The 26381-nt window shown below is 39.9% G+C and overlaps 1 protein-coding gene and 1 long non-coding RNA gene across 18 annotated transcripts in view; one reads left to right on the top strand and one right to left on the bottom strand.

Moving 5' to 3' along the window:
• The window catches only part of DTNB (dystrobrevin beta), a 211754-nt gene that overhangs the window by 126557 nt on the left and 58816 nt on the right, over window positions 1-26381 (top strand). For all 17 annotated transcript variants that reach the window (XR_006722476.2, XR_006722474.2, XR_006722475.2 and 14 more), the window contains one exon: window positions 13849-13926. Coding sequence is in view for 14 of the 17 variants with exons in the window: in XM_074341764.1 (XP_074197865.1) it covers window positions 13849-13926 (78 nt within the window). In the remaining 3 variants the exon portion in view is untranslated. The remainder of the gene's footprint in view (window positions 1-13848; window positions 13927-26381) is intronic.
• On the bottom strand, window positions 17370-21107 carry LOC141573471 (uncharacterized). The gene is made up of 2 exons (XR_012499268.1): window positions 18889-21107; window positions 17370-17929 (listed from the first exon to the last, which is right to left on the bottom strand). It is a non-coding gene; the product is annotated as an uncharacterized LOC141573471 (long non-coding RNA).

The following is a 26381-nucleotide window of genomic DNA, read 5'->3' as shown; positions in this document are numbered from 1 at the left end:
TCTGTTATAACCAGTTTTAATAACAATCTGACTCTCCTTCCTTTCTGTTGAATCTCTCATATTTTGCTAGTAACTTTTAGGGTTTTCTTTATAACATTGGTAATTGAAGTTTTACTATAATTTGTCTGGATATGAACTTTTTTAAAGTTTATTTCTATTTAATTTAATTTTTATACTCAGAGGAGTCTTACTCTGTAAAGCCTCATGTCTTTCAACAGCTCTGAAAAATTCTCAGCCATTCTCTGTGTTAAATACCAGTGCCTCTCCTCCATCCCCTCTGGTCTCTCTGGAACTCTGAGTTACAGGCTTTAAAACTGGATTTAGTTCTCGTGTTTCTTAACTTAGAGGGGAAAAGTAGCATCAATCTTTAGCTGTATTCAGTCTATCTGAGGAGGTTTTTTTGAAAAAAATCTCAATAATTATGATTTTCGTTTACAAAATCTCTAATTGGTTATTTTTCAGAACATCTTATAGATGCTCTTCTATCCTCTAGGTGCCTGAGGATATTAAGTAGGTTCATTTTAAAGGCCGTCTTAGATGCACTGTTCTCTGTGGGGGGGTTTTGTGTGTGTAGAGGTGGTGTTTTGGAGGTGTGGGGTGGATTTGGTTAAGTTCTTCCAGCCTCCTCAGGGGTGGCCCTGTGTGTGGCTGATGGCAGCTCAATGCAGCCGCTGCTCACCACAATGGCTTCTTACTTATTTTCTTCCTTTGGTGATACTTCTCATTTTTTTTTTAAGGCTTAAACAGAGCTTCCCTTTTTAAAAATTTGATTCTAGCTATGCGTGCATCAATTGATTTTTATATCTTTAAGTCATTTTTCTTTGGTACAGGAGTGTGAGCTCTCAGCGTGTGCTCAGTCTGCCAACTTGACCCAGAAGTCCCTAGACTACACCTTCAGCTGATTTATAATTCACTGTCTTAGCACTGTCTCCAAAGGTCTGTGTATGGCCTTTTCAGCAGAGACTTCGATACACATTTAATGAATGACATGTCATTCTTTATTCCCCTGGCAAACTCCCTAATGTATTAGGACAGTTAAAATTACTTTTAGATTCTTTTAGCTGAGAAATTAAATACCAAGACTGATTTAACAGGCATAGTTGGCAGATGCATTTAGTACCTGTGAGAAGTACTGATGTTTTTCTGTGTCCAGTTAAGCTCCTGAGAACATTATTTAGTCAGCAGGACTCCTCCCACTCAAGAATTTTTGTGATCCCAAATGGCCTGTCTGTTAGCTATCCATCTTTGTCTTCCTTGTCTGAACACGTTTTCCATTTAAATTCAGTTCAGGTGAGCCTTCACCAATTTTGCATTTTTAGGTTTAGCTAATACATTGTTTCAAGTAGATTGGAATGAAAAGTAGAATCATAAGAGCTTATCTTTGAAAAATACTGTTGCACATGCAATCTGTGCCTGTCACGGTGCGAGGTACGCAGCGTGAACATGGTGGTGGAATGAGCCCGGTGGGCCCTGCCCTCGTGAAGCCTGCAGCCTCTCAAGTGAGACCGGTCAAAAAGTAAACGCTGATTATATGTAATTGTGAATTGTGATAAGGATTATAAAAGAAAAGAGCGGGTTACTGGGAGTGAGTATAGCAGAGACTTCTATTTTAAATTTTGTAGTAAGGAAAGGGGTTTTCAAACTTTAAAACAACAGTGGAACACTTTGTTTCTATGAACCCTTATGTGGAATAGAAACGGGGCTACTCTTACTGAAATCAGGTTGGGGCCTGATCCCTTTGCTCTCCTCAGTGATTCCTGAAGCACCTCGTGGAATCCTTTGATGCCCAGGGAACACGTGTGAAAACTGCTGTTCTAGAGCCAGCCCCCTTCATTTCACAGACCAGTGAGCTGAGGCACAAAGGGCTTCATTGTCCAGAGTCACGTGGGTCACTTCGTCTGCTTAGAACCAGAATCAGGAGCTGAACCCGGTTCTCCCACACTTGTGTTCTTCCCCCTCTCCACTGCCTCTTCTTCCCCTCTGATGCATTTTTATTATGAAATCATGGCATTTCAATCTCTGTAGTTCTTTTTTACCCCCGAAATTAGTTTTACCTGTTGTTGTTCACACTTATCCTTCACATTCTGTGCTCTGCTCCCTCCTGTGTATACTTAGCTTGTAGCCTTGAAGGATGTTACCCACTGCTATTTTGTTTTTATTATATTTTTGCTATGTCGTACTCTCATTTTCTGCCAAACATTTGAACACATGAATCTTTTTTTATTCTTTAGACTTTTATTATTGATATCAAAATGTTTATATTAACTGGTTAGCAATCTGATTTGTTGGGTTGTCTTTTCACACCTCTTCATCTATCTCGGCAGATGATAGAATTCTTTCCCCAGCACTTAGGTTGTTAGTGTGGCTTTCATCCTGTGTTTAGTGTAAATACTTGTGTATCTTTTTACCATTTTGTCTTATTTTTGCTTTACTGTGGCAGAAAAATTCAGAGCCTGTGTTTGAATAGAGTAGCATATTTGCCCTTCAGAAGTGTAAGGAAGTCATGAAAATTAAGGTGGCCTGGGAGGCTCGAGCTGTAGCATCTGGGTAGTGACATTAGAGAGGAAGGTATTTGTCTTCATTTGGGAGACTAGTAGAGAACTGATGATTTGGGGAAGAATGGTAGCATGAGCACTGTGCTTAGGAAAGTAATTTTAACCATGAGAAATCAGATAAGCCACAGTTGAAAGGTTCTCTGTGGACACTGGTGGACTTACAGAAAACTTTTACAATATTTAAGTCGCACTAACGAAATGCGTGCTGAAATGTGATGATGCCAGTGAGGTGGAGACCAAGAGCAGGTCAATTTAAGAGTATCGAGTAGATGAAATAGAAAAGAGGCCACAGGGTGACTCTTGAGTGTCAGGGACATCCTCATCTTCTGAACACCCTGCTTGGGGTGTCCCTGAAAGCCCACTCTCTCAGCAGCTCACACCATACGGCCCTGTTTCAGCCACCCTCTGATGCTCTGCCTTTATGAAGTAAGGAACTCTTTGCATCTAAGGGGTAGGTAGACACCACTGTTCTGTTTTTTTTTTTTTTTCACTCTGCTGGTGTTCCCCTTAACTCCTCTTCAACAAAACAAAAAAATCAAGCCTTGTTAGTTCTCCCTACCTCCTAATTGCTACCTACAGACTGCTTGGCAGACACAGTACTGCAGGCTGCTTCCGTATCAAGCATTTAGCAATTAGGAGAGGCCCTAGGAGAGGGGAGGTGGGGGATGCTCCTTGACGTCCCCATCGGAGTGGAGTTGTGGACAGGGTTAATTAGGTCGCTAACTTGCAGCGGAACTTGGATTCTGTTGCAGGAGGGGGCGTTTCATGTTTAAGCTTCTAAGGAGTGGTACCTACTCTGTGTGCTGCGTCTGCCTTCCTGTCATTGGCTGCGTTCGACTGCTTGATGGACTTGCTGGCGAAGTGCAGACGTGCGCTTCCTTCTAATGAATTGTTCTCTCGTACCTGCTCTTTCCCAAAATGCTCTGTGGGATAAACTACCTTGGAGAGAAGATTCTTCGTCATGTGGCTGTTCTGTTTCCTTAGAGACAACAGCAGGGTAATGCATTAGATGCCAGATCCGTAGAAAAAGAAGAAGCATTTGCTACAGAACGTAAAGGTTTGAGAGCGCTTCCTTGCCTTTATGTCTTTGCTGCTTGAGCTGCTGGGCTGATGACGATTGTGTTTATTTTTGGCAGGATGCTAGAGCCTGTGGAACTTCCCAGACAGTTATTATAAAAAGGGGAAGCCCGCTATATCTTTTCCTGTCTGGTTAACTGTAAAAAATACGTGCAGGTCAGCCTGGCTTCTATAAAAATGTATGTTTCCACTTTTGAAAACAAGTTTCAGTAATGACCATATGAACAGGTCAGGAAGTGACATTGTGTCATGCATTTCTTTGACCTCTCTGTGAACAGTAACTTGTGGAAGTTTAAGTTGTCCTCTTATCTTTCTAGAAATACAGGAGTTGACATCTATATAAAATATTGACAACTTCCTTTCTAAGTTTAATGAACAAAGAGAACAAAGAAGGAAGGATTCAGGGATTGTGGAAAGGTTTTTACAATAAAATAGTACATTTCTGTTGATTTAGTTAACTCATTTGTAAGACCTTTTGCCTGCTTTTTTTCAATACAATAATATTAAAATGAGTAGTACTATTCAATAATTTGCTAATTATTGCCTCATTTTACAGTTCTGTCCTTTCCCAGAGCTAACTTGAGATACCTGTGTTCCTCTGAGTATCTCCAGGTGCTGCCTAGTGAACATTCTGTATAAGAATATATTTGTGTATTTTAAAAAAAACAATTTAAAGAGAAATAAATAGGAAAGTCAATTCTAAAAAACAGAGAGAGAGAGAATGTGTTTGTGGTAAGCTTCTCCTTCCTGAGAAATTGTTCATTCTAAGTCTTATACCACAAATGGCTGTGTTGAACTGCTGGAAATAGGAATTGAGGCATGTGTGTCTGTTGATAGGTCTTTTTTGCATTAATAAATTAGTTGCAACATGTTTGGATTAGTGGTTCGTTTTGGAAATTATAAATCTTTTCTTTTGGTTAATGAATTGTCAGTGACCAGTAAAGTAAATGTACTTCCTTAGCAGTCAGAGAAGCCTCACTGTAAATGTGTAACATGATGTTTACATTACAGTTACAGTACCAGATGGTTATTTTTTAAATGATTTTCTGAGGCAATTTTGGCAAGTAAAGGCAGTTTTGTTGGTTTGTTTAACCTCATTGCTTTGGTGGATAACCACAGAATGAGTGGAGTAACAGGAGATGGTTGGTCTGGTACACAGACAGGAATAAGGAGCAAAACTTCACACTACTCAAGGAGGAGGAAAAGGATCCTCACTTGTCATAACCGTTGGCTAGAGGCAGGATGCTTTTTGAGAGGGTAATGGAAATAATAGGGATTAAGGAGGTCGTAGAATCTGTCCTCGTTCGTATTTCATCAGAGCTGCAGTGTGCCCTTGTTACATGTCAGTATAAGTCCCAATTTCCTCTTCATCATAACGGAATAATTAGATAAACAGGCTTTCTCATTAGATCATATATTGTTTCAGTGTGGAGGTCTGTGAATAGATTTACAGGCTACTAAATTTTGGAGGGTAGCAACTAAAGAGAGAAACAGATGCCACCTTCATCCTAAAGCAGTGTCATCTGGGCTGATCACCCCAAGCAGAGACTCAGAAATGCCTGGATCCTGGACACGGCCATTTGGCACTTGTCTTTCTGTAAAAGTTCGTCCTTAAGTAAAAGTGAATATTTTTCATTGATTTGCTCTTCAGCTGTTTTTCTGGGAGTAAAAGCCACTTCTTTGGAGAAGTGGTCCTCTCTCAACCCTAACTGTGTTGTTCTAAGAGGATGACCAATCAAAGTATTGGGCCCTTTGTCTACCCGAGTGGGCAGATGACTCAAGGTGGGTCACCTTGAGTCTTTTCTGGAAATTTCAAATTGGAACGAGGAAAGAGGTTTTGTCCTCAAAGGGTGAAGCTACCATAAGTTAGGCGGAAGTTGTTTCTTGTTAAGCATATAAAGCTGTGTGATCCTTATAGACTGATTCAAGATGAGATCCTAGAAAAGGTAACAGCAAGTGTCCTAATGACTTTCCAGGGTCCTGGAAGCTCCCCTCACCAACCTTCATGAAGTTTAGTTACGAATTTAGTTGTCATTCAGTTATGATAATTAGTAATTCATCTCTTTTTTTCTAGGATACTTCAGGTTAGATTTGAAGCCAGTGGTCCTGAAGCAGGGCAGTGTTTCTCAAAGATGATAATTTATTCTTCCCTGAGAACTCTACTCTGAAAAATTCACTTGGGTGATACAGAGATGCCTGCATTAGGGTGGTGAATCTTGGGTTTGATCTATTCAGTGGTGTTAGAACCAGGTAAAAGTGGATCCCAGTGCTGGTCCTGGCACTTGCTAGTTTCATGACCTTGAGCATGTTCATTATCCTCTTTGACCTTTCTTTATTTGTAAGATAGGAATACCATCATGAGTAGTAGCAAGAATCCCAGTAAGATATCTGAGGACCCAGCTCAGTGCTAATGCAGTGTTCATACTCAACAGATGTTAGTAAGTGCAGTACCCCTTCCCTCCCGACCCTCTCCAGTGTTCCAGAAGTAAATCTATGCAAAATACACGGCAAATCTGGTAACTGTTAACGTCATAGGATTTTTCATATTCTTTTGTTGTAGTGGTCTGTGGTTAATTATTTGAAATAAGTTGTAGTCTTTGTTATTAATGATTTTACGTATGTTTTATTGTGAATGATAATTATCAAATTCGATTTGACCTAAAGATTGTAATATGTTAAGCTAAAGCATAAACGCCTATTGCCGTGATAACCGGTAAGGGTGAAGACTAATGGAAATTATAAACCTCCTGTGGGCAGGGACAGCCTTCGGCTTGTTTTTGTTTTTTGTTTTCGCTCAAAGCCCTTAAGTGTAGGGAATGAATAGACTATGGGTTTTTGTTTGTTTGAATACTGATAAGGCCCTTGTTTATTCAAATGGAGTTTGTAGTCAATCAGAATGGCGTTATGGGGATACTAAAATTTCAGGAGCCAATTCTCTGATAAGAGAAGCCAGAAAGAGTGGAACCTTGACAAGTCTATGAAGAAAGACATTCCAGGATGGGTTCCTAGGAGAAGATTTAAAAGTAGAGGCTTAGAAAAAGCAAAAAAAAAAAAAAAAAAAAAAAAAAAAAACTTGCTTGGGAAATGTGGAAGGCGTGAGTAGTTTGATAGATAAAAGAATGAAGTAGTCTAGAGTCCGGGTTTTGAATTTGTCTTAGAGTATGGTGAAATCTGCTGCATAATCTTAAAGACGACGAAAGTATGATCAAAAGGAGTAGGGAAAGATAATTTCAGAAGCAACGTAGGTGTCTAGGATTGAAGGCCACATAGCTGGCTACAAAAATCATAATAAGTGATTAAATGTACTTAACTAAAATGTTTAAGTACCTCACATGTAAAGCATTATTGTAGGAACTGCAAAAAAAGTAATCAAGTAAATGAAAGCATATAGCATAATGAAACCTGGTAAAAAGTCCCCAAACGTGCATGAGTGACATATAGCTAGCTGTCAAGGGAATAGAAAATTGCAGGACTGTAACCTTAACCTTTACAACTGAAAAAACATTCTGGGAGGAAGAACAAGATAATGACGCAATGTTTTTAAAAGTATAGGGTATGGTTAAGTATCTGTCTCCCTGGATGACTTCCCCCAGAAAAGGTTCATCAAAGGGCCTACGGAAAAGTGACAGGTGCCCAAGGTCTCGCCCATCCTCTCAGGCTTCAGACTTGGCTTTGTTCATGTACCTCTTTATTCACTCACTATTTTTAAGTAGAGATTTTGCTTAAGCAACATTATTATACTTTTACATCCTTGGTAAGAGAATCCTATCAAGAAATTGTTTACCCCTGGATCTAAGTCAACTTAGAAAATCAGGACAAGTAATTACACCCAATGTTGGTCCTGAGCCCAGTGTTAAACTTTTTTTTTAACCAATAGTCTGGCTGATACAATAATTTCCTCATTAAATGTGTGTATTTTGTCAGGCTTAGATGACAAATCTAAAAGATCTTTGAAATTAAGATTAGATTTTAAAGTCATTCTAACAGAGATATGTTTTTGAAGGACACAGTTCATGCTAGCTTACTTAGTTTTCCTTGGGACAGCCTAGAGGCGGTTAAGAATGAGAGCCTGCAACCAAATGGCTTGAGTTGAAAGAGGCATTTATAACTCAGAGTTCTAATGATGTGATAGAGGAAACAATAAATCACCCCACGCCATACCCTGGGGTTATTATTGTTTTGCCTTCCTATAGAAACAACTCTACAAGAGCTATGATTTAGCATCATGCTGTTGGTTTTAATTTATAGGCCAAACAGGCTTGATTACGTTAAGTGCAGCAATCAAAGGTAGTAGAGACACTACGCCATAAAGATTAGGAACACAGATCCAAGAGCCAGACTGCCTTGGTTCAAATCCTGCTTCTGCCACACAAGTTGGCGGTGACCACGGGTACATACTTCTCTCCGTGCCTTAGTGTCTCCATCTGTAAAATAAAGGTGGTAGTAGCATCTGCCTCCTTGGTGGCTGTGAGGTTTAAATGAGTGAATCCATGAGGGATGTTAGAACTGGGTCTGGCACATGTTCAGCACTCGGTAAGTTGTTGTGAAAGACACTCTCCACTTTGATTCCATTACTAAGTCACAGATGAAAACTTGCTAGGCTGCAAACATGACAAACATACCTACCAAATATAACAACTAGTAATGTCATTATTCCATTCTCAGAGGATAGCCTCACCAAAGCTAAATATAACAGAAAGGTTACTTTTTACACACACTACACTCATATGTGTTCCACAGCGTGGTGCTGACTCATGGTCAAATATTTCCTGAGAGCCTGATCCATGTCTCATCCTATGCCAGATACTCGAAATACAATGATGAAAAATTACACACATTTCCTACAGTCTAATAGAGGAGATAATGCACATGGAGCTAAAATGTTTTCTTTTCTTTCCTTTTGGGGGTGTGGTGGTAGGGATGTTGGGGGGTTGTGGAACTTTGGATCCACTCACACCATTGAACAGGGCTTTCTTCTACTGACGGTCTCGAAGTTCCCTCTCGTTCTCCCTTACCTTCTCAGTTTGCTTTCTTAATGATACCAGAAGCAGTATAGGCTCACTGTATAAAATTTGACTCACTGCTATTAAAAGTTTTCGTTTCTGTTTTTTTTTTAGTTCTTTATGTATATAGATTTAAACATTAAGCATGTTTTTCTTTGAAAATCAGGAAAAATTGGAAGAGTACAGGAAAGTATAAATAGGTAAGAAAAATAATTCCCAGAATTCCACTTTTCTTACATTTTGATATTTTTTCTCCAGATATTTTGTTTTACGCTTATTATATTATTTAACTGAGACCACACTGTACATATAAACAGTTTTGTCTTATTTTATAGGGTTATTGTGAAGATAAAATAATGTATTTAAAGCCCCAGACCCTATGTCTGATAGATATATATCAAACATTTAGTAATTGCTAGCTAGTATGATAGTTATCTTGCCCTTCTTTTTTACCTCTTACATGCTAAGCTGTTTCTCGTGTAATTAGAAAACTCTTCATAAGCATTATTTTTTAGTGGCGGCATAATAGGCTACATTCACAGATGTACCATGGTTTACTTTTTCCTTTCTCTCATATTTGAACATTTAGGTTTCTTCCAAAATTACTCTATTGTAAATAATATTTCCCTAAATATTTTAATATAAAATTATCTTTGCATTTCTGATTAATTCCTTGGAATAGATTCCTAGGAAGGGAATTAGTCAAAATGTTTGAACTTTTTTAAAGATCTTTGATGGATGTATTGACAAATTGCTTCCTAGAAATTTTGCTTAGCTTGTACTTTCAGTCCTGGCTAGTAGTCAGTGAAAGGCCTGTGTCAAAATCCTCTCCAGCCTTGAAGATTACCTTAAATTTAAAAGAAAAAAGTCATTATATTTTCATAAGAGAAAATGGGTCTGTAATTTTAGCAGATTTCTTTGCTTTTTCATAATTAACACATTTTTATAATTGAGTTATTTGTATTCTTTTTTTTCTAAAGGTGTATTTTCACTTTGCCATTTATCTAATTGATATCTAGTAGTTATCTTATAAATTTATATGAATCTTTTGTATATTAAAGCTATTAATTTTTGCTCTGTCACATTTGTTGAAATAGTTCCCCAAATTTATATTTTTCTTTCTTTTCTGATTGTTTAAATCATTCAAGTTAATTGATCCTTTCCTTCCTAATTTTTCCATTGCTTTTGAGCTTAGAAAGTCCTCTCTATCCATAGACCCATATGTTTTCTTTTGATTTATATAATTAAACATTTACATTTAGTTCCTTAACACACTGGAAATATATTTTTCTTTGTAGGGTGAGGTGATCTCAATATTTCCCCGTAGCACATAGCAGTTTTTCTTACTTCTATTAAATACTTATTGCATTATACTGTAATTATTTTTTCTGAATTTTTCTTCTTCATAAGACTTAAGACTTCATCCTTTTTTGTTTATTTGTTTCATTTTTTGGTTGTTTTTTAATGGGGGTACTGGGGATTAAACCCAGGACCTTATGCACTCTACCACTGAGTTATACCCTCCCCTTCTAAGTTTTCATCCTTTTAATTTTTATCCCCGGCAGCTAGCACAGTACCTTCCACTCTGTAGAGGCTCAACAAATATTTGATAAATGAAATAAAGAAATATATAGAGTTATATATAATTTGTCCTGGGAGATTTAAAAGGCATGATGAGTTATTCCTCATCTATTCCTAGCTTTAAAAGCCTTGAGAGAGATTCTGTAGTAATGCTAATTTCAAGTTAGTCTACATTCCAGAGCATCCACCAGAATGAATTGGAGTGGTCTGGTCATAAGAGAAGTAAAGTGAAAATGACTTGTACAGTGAGTTACATTTTTACTACCTAATAGGAAAATTGTCTAACCAGTAACCAGAGGCTCTGTACCTATTATCTAAGCCACCCTATTACTGTATATTTCCCCAAACTTACCCTGCTCCACCTAAAAAAATAAATAAAAATGCACCTTTATAATGATCAGAATACTCAAATGAACGGCTGCGATTTAATTGATGATACTCAAATATTTTCAAACTTAACATTTCACGTGGGTTCCATTCTCCTGTTTCCAGCTGCTTTCTAGATATCGCTTACCTATGCTTATCAGTGGCTCTTCAATTCAGCAAATTCCGTCTGAAATCTCGTTCACCCTAACCCTCCTGCTTATTCTCTCTACCCCCACCCGTCCAACACCAAATCCTGTTTCGTACTCTTGTGTTCCCTAGGCTGGACATGATATCACATCCCACCCAGTAGTCACAGTAAAAATCTCCATTATTTTTTATTCACTAACCCTGTGGACTTAACCTTTCACCACATCTTCTCTGTGTTACCTCCCCACTGTTTTTCCTTTTGTCTCTTCCCCATCTTAACTGTCACTGTCCTTCTTCATAATCACTGATCTGACAACTGCCATAACCTTTTCATTCATGTCCCAGCTTCCATTCCCTCCTCCTTCCAAACCTATTCCACATAAATTTTTAAATAAGGGTGTGCATTAGAAAGAATCCTCTTGCCCCTGAAGGTTCAGATTCACTAGACTGAAGGTAGAGCTTGGGTACCTCATCACACAAAATCTTCCCAGATGATTCTTATGCACATCTGGATTACAGCCAATATTTTACAAGCTTCTGGAGCTATTGTTTGAAAACCCAGCTATAGTCACATCACATTTTGGCTTAAAACCTTTTAATGCTTCCCCCACTGCCTGCAGCATAAAGTCCTAGTTCTTAGCTTGTGATGGAACAGGCATCATTCACATCCGGGCCCTAATCTCCCTTTCCAGATGCATTTTCAACTACTTCCCTTTGAGGACCTTGAGTCTAGCCAAATAAGTTAGACCCAAATACACCACATCCTTTTGGATTTCTGTGCCTTTTTCCGTACAGTTTCTTCTGTCTAGGTTGCCCTTAACTTTTTTCTACATCTGGGAAACTCCTCAATGTTACTTCACCCTGACTGCTCTTTCCCTCATTCTTCCAGGCAGGAGTAACTGCTCTTCATCTGTGACACCTCAACACTTTGTGTATACTTGTATTGCTACTCTCATTACTTTGCATTGTGATGATTTGTTTATATATATATAACACACAGATATATATATATATATATATATATATATATATATATATATATATAGTCATTGAGATAAAGATAGTCTTCCTTATCTTGTATGAGTAGGCACACAGGAAGAAAGCCTCTTTCCTTTTGATGAAGAATTAACAAATTATGTCTTTTTTTTACCCCCACCTCTTCTGACTAGAAAATTATCTTTCACCTATATCATTCATCTGTTTTAATCTCATTTAAAAAAAAATTTGGTCTGTCTCATTAACAAAAAGGAACTTCCCAAATCTCTGTACCAAGTTATGTTTGGTGATCATTTGGGTATCATGGAACTTATCAGTGTCTAAAGATAAAGATACCTTGCTGAGATCTTGTCAAAGAAGATATAGAACATCTGGTTACATGTTCAGGGTATTTGATATGTTTTGAATGTTGAAGATCAACAAAACTGATCTGATGAGTTGTGTAAGTTTCTATACCAGAATGTTTCTGATGCCTGCAAGTATGAAAAGCTATGATACTGGATTTGTTTCTTTCATAGGAATTATCTCCCTATTCTCTTTGGACAATGGATTAAAAAAAAATCAGAGACAAAAATATAAATTTAGGACTTAAAATTAAGCTAATCTCTGTATTCACTTCCATTATTGGTCAACCTAAAACAGTTGATTAATTGATTATAACTCAGCTCAGCTCAGCACTACCATTAATAGGCTGGAAAGTTTGGGGGCAAAACTGGGAAGGTGGGTAGTGAGATAAATAATATGGAATTGAATTCTAGCCTAGAAAGGCATATTTCAATTCTGAATATCTGGTTACTTTGTCACGTAAAAGGAGGAATGTGTAACAAGAAACATAGTGCTGTGGCTTAAGAATCAAGAGACCGAAATCCATTCCCTGCAAATTATTTCCCATCTTTGATCTTCTCCATTAAATGAGAAATCATTAAAGATATTTCGCTACCCAGAAGTGAAATTGATTTTTTTAAAAAAAGGAATGTAGAGAGAGATGTAGAGATAGATCCATCCATCCATCCATCCCTCTTAACTTTTTCTCTAGGTAAGTTGGCTCTACCTGAAAATTTTCCCTTGAGCTCATATCTGAATGTTCTATGAAACCTACAGAAACAATGAAGATTCTGGTCCCTAAATATTCATCAAGACTTGCTAAGTATAACCTCTGAAAACCAGTTTCATAATTAACTCAGCTCTTAAAGATAAGGAGGAACCAAGAGGTAGTTCCCAAACACCTAAATATGAGAGGACTTTTCTGCTCTCGATGGACAAATTTCTCTGAAAAGTACGTCTTTCAGTTTAGAAGAGGAAGTGAAAAATTTCCCAGGAGGAATATTTAGCAATAGTCATGTGGCTCCAAGTGCAAGACAGAAGCCCTTTGTAGCTAAACCTGCTTAGGAGGGAGAAGGGCTGAAGAATGGCTGAAAGGCAGACTCATAGATTCCTTTTGATACATTTGAAATCATTCATTCAAGACTCTCACAAGAGGGAGAAAGAGATCTTGAGTCCAGAAAACCAGCAGCTTAAGACAAGTTATTCAAAATTGCTAACCTTCCAATTTAAATCTGGATTAGGTTATGAAGGACAGCCTTCTGATTAGAGTACAGGTATAAAATGTGGACTCATTGTTAAGATTCTGGTAAGGGATTAATAAAAAATTTAGTTTTAACAATTTGTTTTTGGTAAAAAAAAAGTATACAAACTTAATCAGAGAGAAGACAGTGAGCTCTAACCAAATCTCAGGAAAAACATGCGTGTTGCTGCTGTGACCTTTGTAACATACCACAGACGCCACACACCTAGTGATCCTGTAAACACCGAAACTGCAGAACTCAGCCTCTCGTGTGCTCAAAGTATAAAACAAGGGCCACCGGAGCGACATCCCTGTGGCCGTGTGGGTACAGTTAGTGCTCCTCCTGTCCTGCGAGGGCACGGCTCGGGGCCCTTCGGCTTTGTGCGAGAGAACCCTTCTTGTTGAGTTTACGTAGGCTGGAAGTAGGGATTTCCACCCCTTGGGCCTCACTGTGCTTATCAGGAATGATGGTTGGTCCTTTTGCCTTTGTCGCTTTTTCATTTGTTTCCCCTGGTCTCACTAGTAATTATTAATGTAATGTAAATGTCTTTTCTTTCAGTCCTCCTCGCCCTCTGACTAATATGAATGACACCATGGTGAGCCACCTGTCCTCCGGAGCGCCCACTCCCAGCAAGAGGTAGGTGGGTCTTGCTAAGAGTTGGGTCCCAGCCTCTGGCCTGGGAAGCAGGCCATTCCACAGGGCAGAAGAGACTGGCTTGCTTTCTTCTCTTTTGCCTGTCTTTTAATATTATTTTCTACTTTTTAATCTTCTTTCTTTTTTTGCTCCCTGCTAACTTATAAATATAGCAACTGAAGGAGCCCGCTTTTGAGTGGTGCCTGAGGTGGAAACTCTCCATTTGTGACAAGCAGTGAACATAGTGTCAAAGCAGATTAGGCATGTTTAGATCTTTTTATTTTTAACATTAAACAATATTTTGATGAGCACAAATTTCAACAGTCTTGCATTAGAGTTCTTTGAGCGTCAAAGATTTTTTCTGCTTCCTGATTAGACTATGTGAACTGAACGAATCCCTATTTCTCCTAAATCATCCTGTATAGGATTCATAAACATTTAAGTTGAAAAGCCCGAGTCCCCCTCTTAGTTATATGAAGAGTTTCCTTAGGGTCCTTTAAGGAACAAGAACTGTGTACTCCTCTCTCCTCTTTATTTAGTTTACTCTTCTCCAAAATTCTCTTAGGCAGGACTTAAAAGAACTGTATGAAATGGTTTACTTTCTATCTGATTTAAGCTGTTCCGTCACCAGAGCAATGCAGAAACATGCTCAAGGGCACAACCATTAAAGAATTTTTTCTAACAGTCATCACTCAAAAAGAAAAAAACAAAACAAAACAAAAAACCAAACAACAAAAAAAACGAAGACATTCCAACCCAAATCCTTCCTGAAGAAAAGCACTTCGTACTGCAAACCTGAAGAAAACCATATGTACTGATTGCTTTGGATTACTTTGGCTATAGAAATGTCATCTACTTAATAACACTTTGACTTAATATTTATAATATATAATACTTAACATCAGCTATGTTCCCATTGGCTAAAACCACGAGACCAGTGTTTCTTGAACTTGAGTGATAAGAAGAATCACTTGGTTCACTCGTTAAAAATAAACGTTTCTGGGACCACATCGGACCCAGTGGATCCTGAGATCCTGTGAAGCTACACGTTTAACAAGTATTGCAGACAATTCTTAGCATCCAGCAAATTTGGGAAATTGCCATAGAAGGAAGCAAAGGAGTCAATGTAGGAATCCTCTGCCCTGGAACAGAGGATTTAAGGACTGACTAAATCAGAGTGACTTGGTAGTACAGTGTTATCCACATGGAGACTCAAGCCCCTGATCAAGAGTGCTTGTCCACAGCCTTACTGGGACACTTCTAGCAGGAGGATAGCCAAGCCGCTTCTTTTGGGCAGAACTAAGTGGAATCATGTACTGGAGCACAGACTTCCAAGCCAGACTGTCTGCATTCGAATCCTGATTCTCATCAGACCTTGAGCAAGATTCTTATCTTCACTGCTTTATTTCTAAAATGAGGACAGCAATAGTATATATGTTGTGGGGCTTCTGTGAGAATGTAAGATATTGTTGTCATTCTTGACAAAGTAAGCTGTAATGAGAGAACAGGTAGGGAAGAGACGGAAGAGTTTACGAGTAATGCCCTCTCCCTCCAGGAGGAACAGAGGCTTATAGAAGAACACAAAGCAATTAAACTTCTCCCACCTGCCTGGATATTACAGCCACCATTGCTGGCCTTAACTTTTTATGTTAAACACCCATAGCATTCAGACCCAGACCCAGAATCTAAATATTAACTCAAAAATATTTCTGTTTCAAAACTAGGAGGACAAGGTAGATTATTGAAAGAAGCTTGTAGGTTTTATGTTAGTTGTAACAACACCATCTCTTAGGGTTTCACTTCACCTGAGTTCTTCATTTACGAGTTTTGTCACTGTGAGTCACCTAAGTCCCTGCGGGCCCTGAGGGCATGGTGGCTGAGGACACTGTGCATTCAGTGACCACAGCTGAATGCAGCTGCTAGCGGCTGTTAGAGGGAGTGCATCTTTCTGGATGATGTTTTATGCTCAAGAGGACTGAAAGAAGACGGCCCGGGAGCAGTAATCATCGCAGCCGCCTGCGCAGAGGGACTACGATGGCTTGATGTCGCTGTATGAAGCCCCAGCTCGGCAGTCAGTGACCAGCTGCAATCGTCAGTCACAGAGTATTTACTATTTCTGAAATATGTTTCAGATAATGTAGTGCAGCTTGGGTTAAGATTTTACTTTAAAGTCAGCATTTCAGCTAGCATCTCTTTTGAGGTGGACTTAACTGACGCTAGAGGTGGTTATCACAGACGCTCTGGGGGCTGAGCAGCAGACCGACCAAATGCAGCCAAAGCCCTTAGGAAACTGAAAGGAAGGCGGGGCTCTGTAACTTACCAAGAAGAGTGGTTGCTGGAGTAGCGGCAGCATGGCAACAGGATGCTCCATCCTAACAATGTTGTCCTTAGAACTTTAGATTTCACTTCTATTCAGGATGAGATTATGACATAGCATGTGGACATTAATTGCATAATTTATAGATTTGGCTCTTCATGGCCCCGGTTACCAAACAGTATAAATTTCCAGATAGTATCCTATTTGCTTCCTCGAGGACTCATCAGTTTTTATTTTCTCCTCTGAATGTCGTCAGACCTGTGTCTCCAGAGTCTGATGAAAGCCAGGAACCCAGCACGTCATCCCAGTCATAGTTCCTTCCTCTGCTGGGGCAGAGAATCCTCAGGGGGCATAAAGCTACTCTCCAGAAATGTAGAACTCAGCATAGGATGTAAGTCACTGACTCAGACAAGAACATGCACAGTAACAAAAATGCAGGAAAAAATTAAGGGCTCCAGTTTCTACCTTTTCAACAGGCAGTGCATATAAAAATGGTGATAAACCCCAGTGGTCAAACACAATACTTGATTAGTCCAAATGAAGGACGACCTCAAATGTAATGGTTACTTTTTACAGAAGAAAACCTTATAAATGGCAAAGATGCTGGCTATCATGTGAGAAATTGTAAATTATGTTCCTGAAAGGTTCCACTCTAGAGATTTGTCCTCTATAGTATTTTTCTAATATTCCCATATTGACATTTCTGTATTTGAAAGGAAATTTCATCTTTGCCTTAGATTAAATGGTTTCTGGGAATTTGATGTCTGTCAAAAAATCAGAACAGTACAGTTATAAACAAACTTTCCAAACTTTAAAACAGAGACTTAAAGTGCCCCTCTGCCCTCTGACTTCCTCCAAGGCTTGCTCCTGCCCCTCTTAACTCCCCAGGGTTCTCAAAGTGATTATGCAATTATCTGTACTGTTGTAGTGTTTTAGATCACACCTTTTATTCAGACCAATGTGGAAAATGATGCTAATATTTTTAATATGTTCTAAAACTTTAGCTTTAATTATTTATACATACAGAAACATATACAATTCTGTGGAAATCTCATATGACTGCTGGTAACAAAAACCTCCAATATGAAACTTGCTGGTTCTGTGCATTTGGTTGGTATAATAGTTTCAACTCTTTTAGCTTCAGGAATTAAAATCGAACTCTAAAAAGCACAAATTCAGTTAAGCAAGATGAAAAAGCTCTGAAGATCTGGTGTACAACCTTGTGCTTATACTTAACAATACTGCACTGTACGCTTAAAAATTACTCTCTAGTAGATCTTCTGTCTTCTTACCACAGTTTAAAAAAAAAAAAGGAAGAGGAAGAAGAAAACAAAAGGTGCCGAACTACAAGACAAAGGCAAAAGGAGAGGGGGAAGGGCAGAGGTCCCCACAGACAACAAAACCAACTGAACTGCCACCAGGATGTCCACCTGTGGCTTCTCTGTCTCTTGGCTTCTCTCAGTGTGCTGTCCTCGCGCACTCCTCCTGCAGAGCAGCCACCTCTCAAGGTGCCGATGGCCTCAGACTCACATCCACAGCCTGTCCCTCAGGAGGTTGTGCCTCTCCTCTCTTGGGCTGGGAAACTCCAGGAAAGGATTCTGGTTCTCTTGGATAGTGCTACTGTCATCAGAACAGAGGGAGGCGCGTTTCCCTGAAAGAAGGTGGTACCGTCAAGAACAGGAGAGATCCCTGGGAAGAAAAACAACAGCGGTCATTGACAGAATGCTGCTTTGCCACCCAGCACACAGACGTGTGCAGAAGTGTGTACACTCACACACACACACATCTTCCCATGCACATTTCCACTTCCAGCACTTGCCTTCCTCACACAGTGCAGCTCTCCATATACAACTGCAGGGGCACACCTGCCTTTCCCAGGCGTCTTAGCCACCGCCTGCAGACAGCACTGGGTCCCAGACATCTAGGTCATGTTCATTCGTCAGGATCAGGTGTAGGTACGTCTTTTATGGTTCATTAACCCATTCTACCGTGGACCGAATGGGTTTTAAGAACTCACAATGAATATGTGTATGTTCATGTATAACTGAAAAATTGTGCTCTACACTGGAATTTGATACAACATTTTAAAATGACTATTACTCAGTAAAAAAATATTAAAATAAAAAAAAACCCACACATCTCTACAACTCACAACTCACAACTACAGCTCAAACTACAAAGGTCGAGATCTGAAAATAAGATGATTGCAATTTAGAGAAGGGGGAAAGGGAAGTAACAAAAGACATATTTAGCCACATTTGCCTATTTCCTCCTGAAACACCACGAAAATGACAGTCAAGACTTTTTTTTTTAGTAGAAACAACAACAGAGAAAAATGAACGAGGAGACAATAGCAGCAACATTTTGGAAGCAGCGAAGCGGATGGACGAATGGTAACTGAACACACTGGACAGAACTGAAACCTAAGCTGACAAGAAACCCAGAAGAAAGCCCACGCAGGAATGAGAAGGCTTCGGGTGGGAGGATCTAGGCTGACCGGCTGATCTGAGGAGCACTGAGAGCCTCAGATTGTCTGCATAACTGGGCACCTGCCCCTACTCCACCCCGCCAAAGAGTTGAGATTTATATTTGGGGTTTCTGGAGTAATACAACAACCATAAAAACCCTAGTTGTCTTCAGTGTCTCACCTGGGCAAGCTGAGGCAACTGGCTTGCAGACAACCCGTCTCTTTCCCTTGCGAAGTCACACTAAAGACTTCAGGAAGTGCAGCATCCTGTTATTCCTCTCAAGGTGCCTGGAACTCCAGCGTAAAGGACACAAGATCTAAGTCCCAGGATCCCTGAGGTTACAGTTCAACCAGTGGCCCTGTGCTGTAGCCATATAGCGAAGGCTGCTGTAGTCCCTCCCTGGGATGGAGGGCTCTGCTACCATCTACATCTCAGCCTGACTCAGCTCATTTCAATGAGTGTCACACCCCACTTCTAGTATTAGTTTCTGTTTACGTCAGAACTCTGCGCTGCTTCTGTAAATAACAGAAGCTCAGTTTGAATGAGCTTAGGGAAAACAAACAGATTTTTGTTTTTGTAACCAGACTGTGGGCAGAGCAGGGTGGCATATAGCCTCAGCGATGACAGAGCAAGGGGAACTCTAATTCATGTAGGTGTTTCCCTGCTTGCCCCCTCTCCCCACCCTCTCACTGCTCGTCCACTCCTCTGTCGCTAATATAACTGCCTTCCCCGCAGCAGGGAAGGTAGCCAAGAGACCCACGTGTTCACATTTTGTAACCTCATTACCCTACGGGGATCTGGTTTGAAAACTGTGTGAAAGTTCCATTTGATCCATCTTGGATCATGTTGCCCACCCCAGGGTTTTTTGTTCAGTGGCCCCACCTAGAATAACGTGGTTGAATGGGTGGGGGGGTCAGTGCTTAACAGAAGGGGGTCTTCTGTCCCGAGAGAAGGTAGAGGTGTTGAAGAGACATGTAGCTTTAAGCTTCTTTTTCAGGTGGTTTCTGAAAAAAAAAAATTGCATGTATAAGTTCCATTGCACCTCTATTTGCATAGATCTGTTTCAGGAGACCTTTTTTTCCCCTACCACCTCATTTTAATTTTTCTCAAGGGCTAAGTCTTTCTATTCTGTTCTGTTTATGAATATCATTGTGTTGGGACGTAACACCATCTTTGGTGGTAACAGGGAAACGTGAGAGCCACTGATTCTGAGTATGTCGCCAATTTCGAGGAATCTTAAGTAAATCAGGCAAGATTTTATCAGAGCTTTTTTACTCTAATACATACTTCATAAGAAGGAAAAGCAGTTGTTAAAGGCCAGAAGGTGCCACAGTATAAATATTATTTCTGAGCTATAGAAACATGACCAAGTTAAGAAAAGAGTTTCCCTACAAGGATTTTAAACTGGCTTTCTGATGGGTGCTAAGGTAAAGAGCTTGTCTTGTTGTCTACAGAAAACAGTAGAATGACAAAAGCCACAATATGCTATTTTTTCAGACTGAAAACAATAGAGATGTTGGGGAAACTGAGAAAGAAAGCAAAATGAAATTGGTCAAGTCAGAAACTAATCATGAGTGGACTCAAGCCCCTGACTCTCTTTCTGTGAAATGAGAAAAATAGAGTTCGGGTGAAAAGCAAGAACTAATGAGTTTTTCAGCATGGCCGTGAAATAACTACCTTGTATGAATTCTTTGTGAGAACCTCTCCAAGGCAACACAGAAATTATTTTTTCCTCTAGTCTTTTTTTGAAAGACAGAAAAGCAGAGTAATTGAAAATTAACACATAATCTTATGGAACTGCAGGGTCTCGGTGTTGGCAGATTTCCCAAGTCCATCTGATGGCCTGGGCAGCCTGCCAACTTTCTGCTTCTGAGTTGGGATTAAATTCCATTTCCATTCAAGCATTTAAGGTAAACCCTTCAGCAGTCCTAACTCAGGTTAGTACAAACAAAAAGCTTGAGTACTTCTAAGTCCATACTTAAAAACCTTGATCTGAATAGTTTCCTCATCTCATTGGACTGAGGCTTGAGGTCTTGAACATGAGCAAGAATAACATCCATTATGGATTGTCCGCCGAGCAGAGGGGAAGGAGGAACAGGTTTGGGGAGAAAGACTATGAGTACAGAGTTGTCATGTTCAGACTGAGATGCCTGAGGGAGCCAGGCTCTGTAGACTTTGGAGATGAGGGGCTGAAGAAATGGGTGGCTGGTTCTCTTTCTGACTTGAGTTAGGTAGCTTTGATCAAAACACAGGAGGAAGACTTTGTCAGGAAGAGAGCAAGGTTATATTGGTGAGAGATGCCTGTGGGACACCGGGGAATCAGACCATAGCATGAGTTCTGGTCATCCAGATTCTTCCAGCTACCTTGGATTCATGCCATCAAAGGGCAGACCAGTACTGAGATCCAACAAATGACCAGTAGAACCTACATACACGCACGCACGCACACATACACACACACACACGCTCGCTCACTCGCTCTCTTGCTCTCTTGCTCACCTTCTCTCTTTTACATTTTTACGTATGCTTTGGAGGCTGTTAGCTTAGGTACCTCTTGACCGCCCCATGTCCTAAGAAGCTGACTGAGTGCAGTGCACTGCTTTCTAAGGATGGGGAGCACCGCAGGTCTGCACTCATGATGGAAATTCCTATAGCAAAGCTCAAATTCCTGTACTGATCCTCCTTAGACCCATGTTTAACTATAGTTTTCATTCCTTTTAACATCAACTTTTAAAATATTTCAGCTTCCTTTAGTAAAGCAGACATTTGAAACAAATCAGTGCTGTTGTACCCGTTCTTAACCTTTTTCCTGGATCTTTTTATTAGGAAACCTCAGTCCACTCCCCAGCAATCCTGTCTTGTCTTTGCAACCAGAGGGATTTTTCTGAAATGCATATCTGAGTATGTTACTCCCCTGGACAAAACCCTCCAGTGGCTCGTCCTCTCTGCAGTGCTGTCCGAGAGCATGGGATTGTCTCGTGCTAAGTGCTCTGGTAGCCATTAGCCACGTGTACTGAGCACTTGAAATGTGACTGGTGTGAGAGAGGAAGTGAATTTTTAATTTTATTTAATTTAAATTAGTTTGAATTTAAACAGCCACGTGTGGCTAGTGCGCAGCAGCACAGCTCTGCAAGGTAAGGCCCACATTTTCAGTGTGGTTTACAGGGCCATTTCTGAGCTGACCCTTGCTGGGCTCTCCACCTGTACCGGTTCCACCCTTGCTACTGGGCATCTGTGCTCAGAATTGCTTTAATCACTCACAGCTCTCCAAGCAGGTTTCTGCATATGCTGCTTCAGCCTTGGTGCCTCCCATCCTTTTCCTGCTATTCCCTGCTTTTGTCATCTAATCTGCCTTCTCAGTTTAGCTTCAGCTCCTCCAGGAAGCCTTCCCTAATACCCTAAATGCAGTATTCGTCTGTGGCATCTTGTACATATCATTGTATTGAAATTACCTGTTTGTTCGATGCCTTTCTAGACTCTAAGCTCCCTGAGGGTGAGGACTCACCAGGCTTTATCCAGAAACATATTCCTTTTCTTCAAATCTTGCTGCTGCTTGCCTCCTAATCAGCACTTCTTATAGGAAAGCAATTTTCTTCTTCAGTTATTTCAAGCACATAACATCTTATAACATTGCCTGCTTGTTTCACTGAGCTCTGAGAAATGCAGGATGTGCATTACACTGGAGCATTGGATTCTAACGCATCGTGCCAGCTGGTCCACTCCAGCGGTCCCCCTCTCGGTGCCCTGTAACTCCCCTCCCCAACAGGGAGAAACTGGCTCCTGTTATGCCATCCATTTACTTATTCAATCAGTCCGAATAGCATGTATCACAGTTTCAGAAGTATCAATTTATTGTCTAAACAGATTATTGGGCATTGTATATGTAACACATATTATGCATATATATAGTCAAAAAAGGAAAGAGTTCAAATTCAAAAAGTAAATCTGGGAAAACAGAGTTTTGAATGTGAGTTGAACAACACAACACCATGCCCCAAACAAAACTGTCAGAAAATTCATGGACATTTAAATTTCTTATTTACCATAGGTGGCTAGTGTTAGTGCTTTTCATTTTGATTTAGATCCATAATTATCTGGCAAACAACACTTGCTCTAAATAGCAGTCTTCGTATAACACTGAAGTGGAGTTTAATGGGCTGTTGCTTCCATGGTGAATGTCTCCAATTTCTGTTCTGCCATTTCCTTTGGAACATACCCTGGTCAGATTTTCACTTCCTGTTACTTTGCCAGAACCACTTCTGTCAAGGAAACCAGTGACTTCCACGGTGCTAAATCCAGTGGTGAATTCTCAGGCTCTGTCTGACTCGACCTCTCAGTGGCATTCAATGTAGATGATCGCTCCCTTCTACTTGAACACTTTCTGCACTTGCCTCCAGATACTGTGCTCTTCTGGTTTTCCTCCTGGTTCTTCTCGGCCCCTTTTGCTGGGTTTTCCATACCTCTTTGAACTCTAAATGTTAGTATATAAGAGGGACCACTTCTCTTTTCTGTCTGTACTGCCTGTAAGTGATCCCACCCAGACTCATAGCTTCTGGTGATAGCCACATACTGGTGACATCCAAAGTTATTTTTCTGGCCCAGACCTTCCCCCTGAGCCTTTCCCTTTTCCCTCACTTATCTTGCTCCTAATCAGTACCTTCACTTGGATATTTACTACATATTTCACAATTAGCAGGTTTTAAAGTGACTTGTGTGTCTTCTCCCATCAAATCTACTTCTCCCTTAGTCTTCCCCATCTCAGTGAATGGCAGTCCTATTCTCCTAGCTGCTTAGTCAGACCCTTGATTCTTCTCCCATCTATACTGTCAGATTATGAGGTCATCTCTATCCAAAAACACTGTCAAAGTCTATCCAAGATCGTGCTATTTCTTACCACTTCTACTGCTACTTCTGTTTCCTGGCCACTCTTGTCTCTCATCTGGAATGCTCAGTAGCCTCCTAATTGGCTGCTGCTTCCCCTGCTCCCTGGCACTTAATCTTTCATAGAGCAGATGACCCTATTGAAGTATACACTACATCATCCCTCACTTCTGCTCAAGACCTTCCAGAAACTTCTAATATCAGAGTAACAGCTAAAGCCTTTGTAATGGTGTGCAAGGTTTTATAGCACTACTTCTCAGTCCGTCTGCCATAAAGAAGCAGTTTGGCTTGTTTTAATTTCTCATTTGAAGTGGACTGATACTTTACAAAAGCATGATAAAATGAGTTACATAGGAGCTTCCACTCTGGTCATGGTGAACTAACTGGTATCAGATTAGCTCTCCCACTATAAACAGCTAGAAAACTGGTCTGAACCAGTAAGTAGCATAGAACTGATTCCTGAGGGAAGGGAAGCAAACGAGAGAGGCCTCTGATTGCCCAGGCTTTCTGCTGGGAGGCATTTGCCAAACTCCAGGGCGGGATACAAGCGGAGCAAGGCAATCTTGCTGAGAATGAGAAGGTAGAGTTTGGAGTTTGGGGAGGCTGGAATTTGCACAGCAGAACACCAGAGAGGATGAAGTGTGCAGAGAAAGAACTCCGAAGAGAACTCCCTTGAGTCTTTAGCTGAAAACTAAGCTGTATTTGCATAGAATGAGATTTCACGAGACCAGCAAAGAACAACTACCAGGGAAAGAACAACTCCTGGGGATTTGAAAATGGAACAGCTCCCTGAGCTCGCACATGTTGTTTGAGTTTCAGCCAGCCAGAGTAGAGAGACATCATTGAACACTTGAGGCATTCAGTGAAGACCCCAGAAAAACCACATGTTAGGGGCTGGGTGAAAATAGCCCTAAATAAAAGTTATTCTCAATCCACACAAATGAAGCTTAAAGAGAAGCCTCAAAAGGATCACACTGTCCACAGGTAAATTAACTGATTGCCACATTCTTAAGAGGAAGACAACAAAATCCAGACATTCAATGACATGGTACTCAGAATTTGTACCATCTGGTAAAAGAATTAGAAGACATAGGAGGAAGCACAAAAGTATGACCTGTAACCAGGAGAAAACTAGTTTATATAAACAGTGCCAGAAATAACAGACATGATATAATTAGCAGACACGGACTTTAAAGCAACCATGATAAATATCAAAAATACAAAGGAAAAAAATTAAAATAAAAAATATAAAGGAAAATATGAACATAATCAGGAGGAAACATGAGAAAAAAGAACCAAGTGTAAATGTAATTAGAACTTTCTGCATATAGAGTCTACTTCCATAAAAAAATTTTTAAGTAAAAAAATGGAACTTCTAAAGTTTAAAGGGATAATACCTGAAATGAAAAATTAAATGGTTGGATCTAACAGTAGATCAGAAGTTGCAGAAAAGAGTTCATTGAACTTAAAGACATAGCAATACAAACTATGCACAGTGAAGCACAGACAGAAGAATGGCTGAAAAATGTACAGAGCCTCAGTGACCTGTGGGACAATGTCACAGTATAACAGAGGAGGAAGAGAAGAATTATTCAAGAAAATAATTTCTTCCAAATTTCCAAATAAATTTTTACATATTTAATGAAAACTACAAACCCACAGGTACAAGGAGCTCAGCATACTATACGCAGGATAAACACAGAGAAAACCATACCAAGGCACATCAGAATCAACTTCTAAAAGCTAGTGGTAAGAGAAAATACTGAAAACAGCTAGAGAGAAAAATTCGTGTTACACACGGGGAAACAAGGATACGATTTTCCAATGACTTCTCATTAAAAGCCATGCAAGCTGGAAGATGGAATGATGTCTGAAAGTGCTAAGAGAATTTTGTTTTATTCTCCCTAAAATACAAAAATTTCCTATCTTTGTCCACTGAAAAGGCCTGGAAGCAGTGACAACCCAGAAACAGTGAGCACCCTAGTACCGTGATTGTGGCCTCCGAATACTCTTTCTCAGTAAAGGAAACCTGAGATCCTTGGAAGAATGGCTGATTGCAAGTGTGAAGCAGGATGTATACAAGATGAGACTGGGACATCTCATTGTGCAGACAAGGAAGCTCTAATGGACATGTCAGAAGAACACAAGAGCCTGCTTCCAGGGGCTCCCACTGGCCAAAGGTTAGGACAATTTGAATCCCAAAAAGATGATTGCAATGGATTGAAGCACATCAGAAACATAAAAATCTATGAGTTCATAATGATACTAAAAAAAAAACAAACTGCTAGGGCACTAACTTGTTTTTCTGTTTTTGTCATTGTTAAATAATAAGAAATATTAACCATTTGTTTTACCTTTCCTGAATGAGCAGTGTTTCACAATAAGCAAAGAGGCGAAATTAATAAGCAGAAAAGATGATAAAATTGGAAAATCAACATTTTGCAACCCCTCATGAAATAGAGAATCTAGGCAAGAATCATCAGTACATGCTAAAACTATTAGGTGAAAAGTTGATCGGGGAATAATGGAGAGATGAAACCAAGAATATCTGAATCTACTAATCAGTATTTACCTTCCATTCCATTATGTGCCTTCTACTCCATTTATAAGCACACCATATTACTTATGATGGATTCTAGACCCTTCCCAAAGCAAAAACTTTAGTCAGGCTTCAAGCTCTGACCCCACGGGGACTAGAGAAATGAATTAAATGACAACACAGGAAACAATCAATCAGATCCAAAATGTAGGATATGCTACAAGATAACCTGTTTTCTTCACAAATGAATGAC

Source organism: Camelus bactrianus, chromosome 15 (genome assembly GCF_048773025.1).
Source record: "Camelus bactrianus isolate YW-2024 breed Bactrian camel chromosome 15, ASM4877302v1, whole genome shotgun sequence".
Lineage (NCBI taxonomy): Eukaryota > Metazoa > Chordata > Mammalia > Artiodactyla > Camelidae > Camelus > Camelus bactrianus.
The sequence above is the reverse complement of the archived record's forward strand: the minus strand, read 5'-3'. Positions and strand labels throughout refer to the sequence as shown.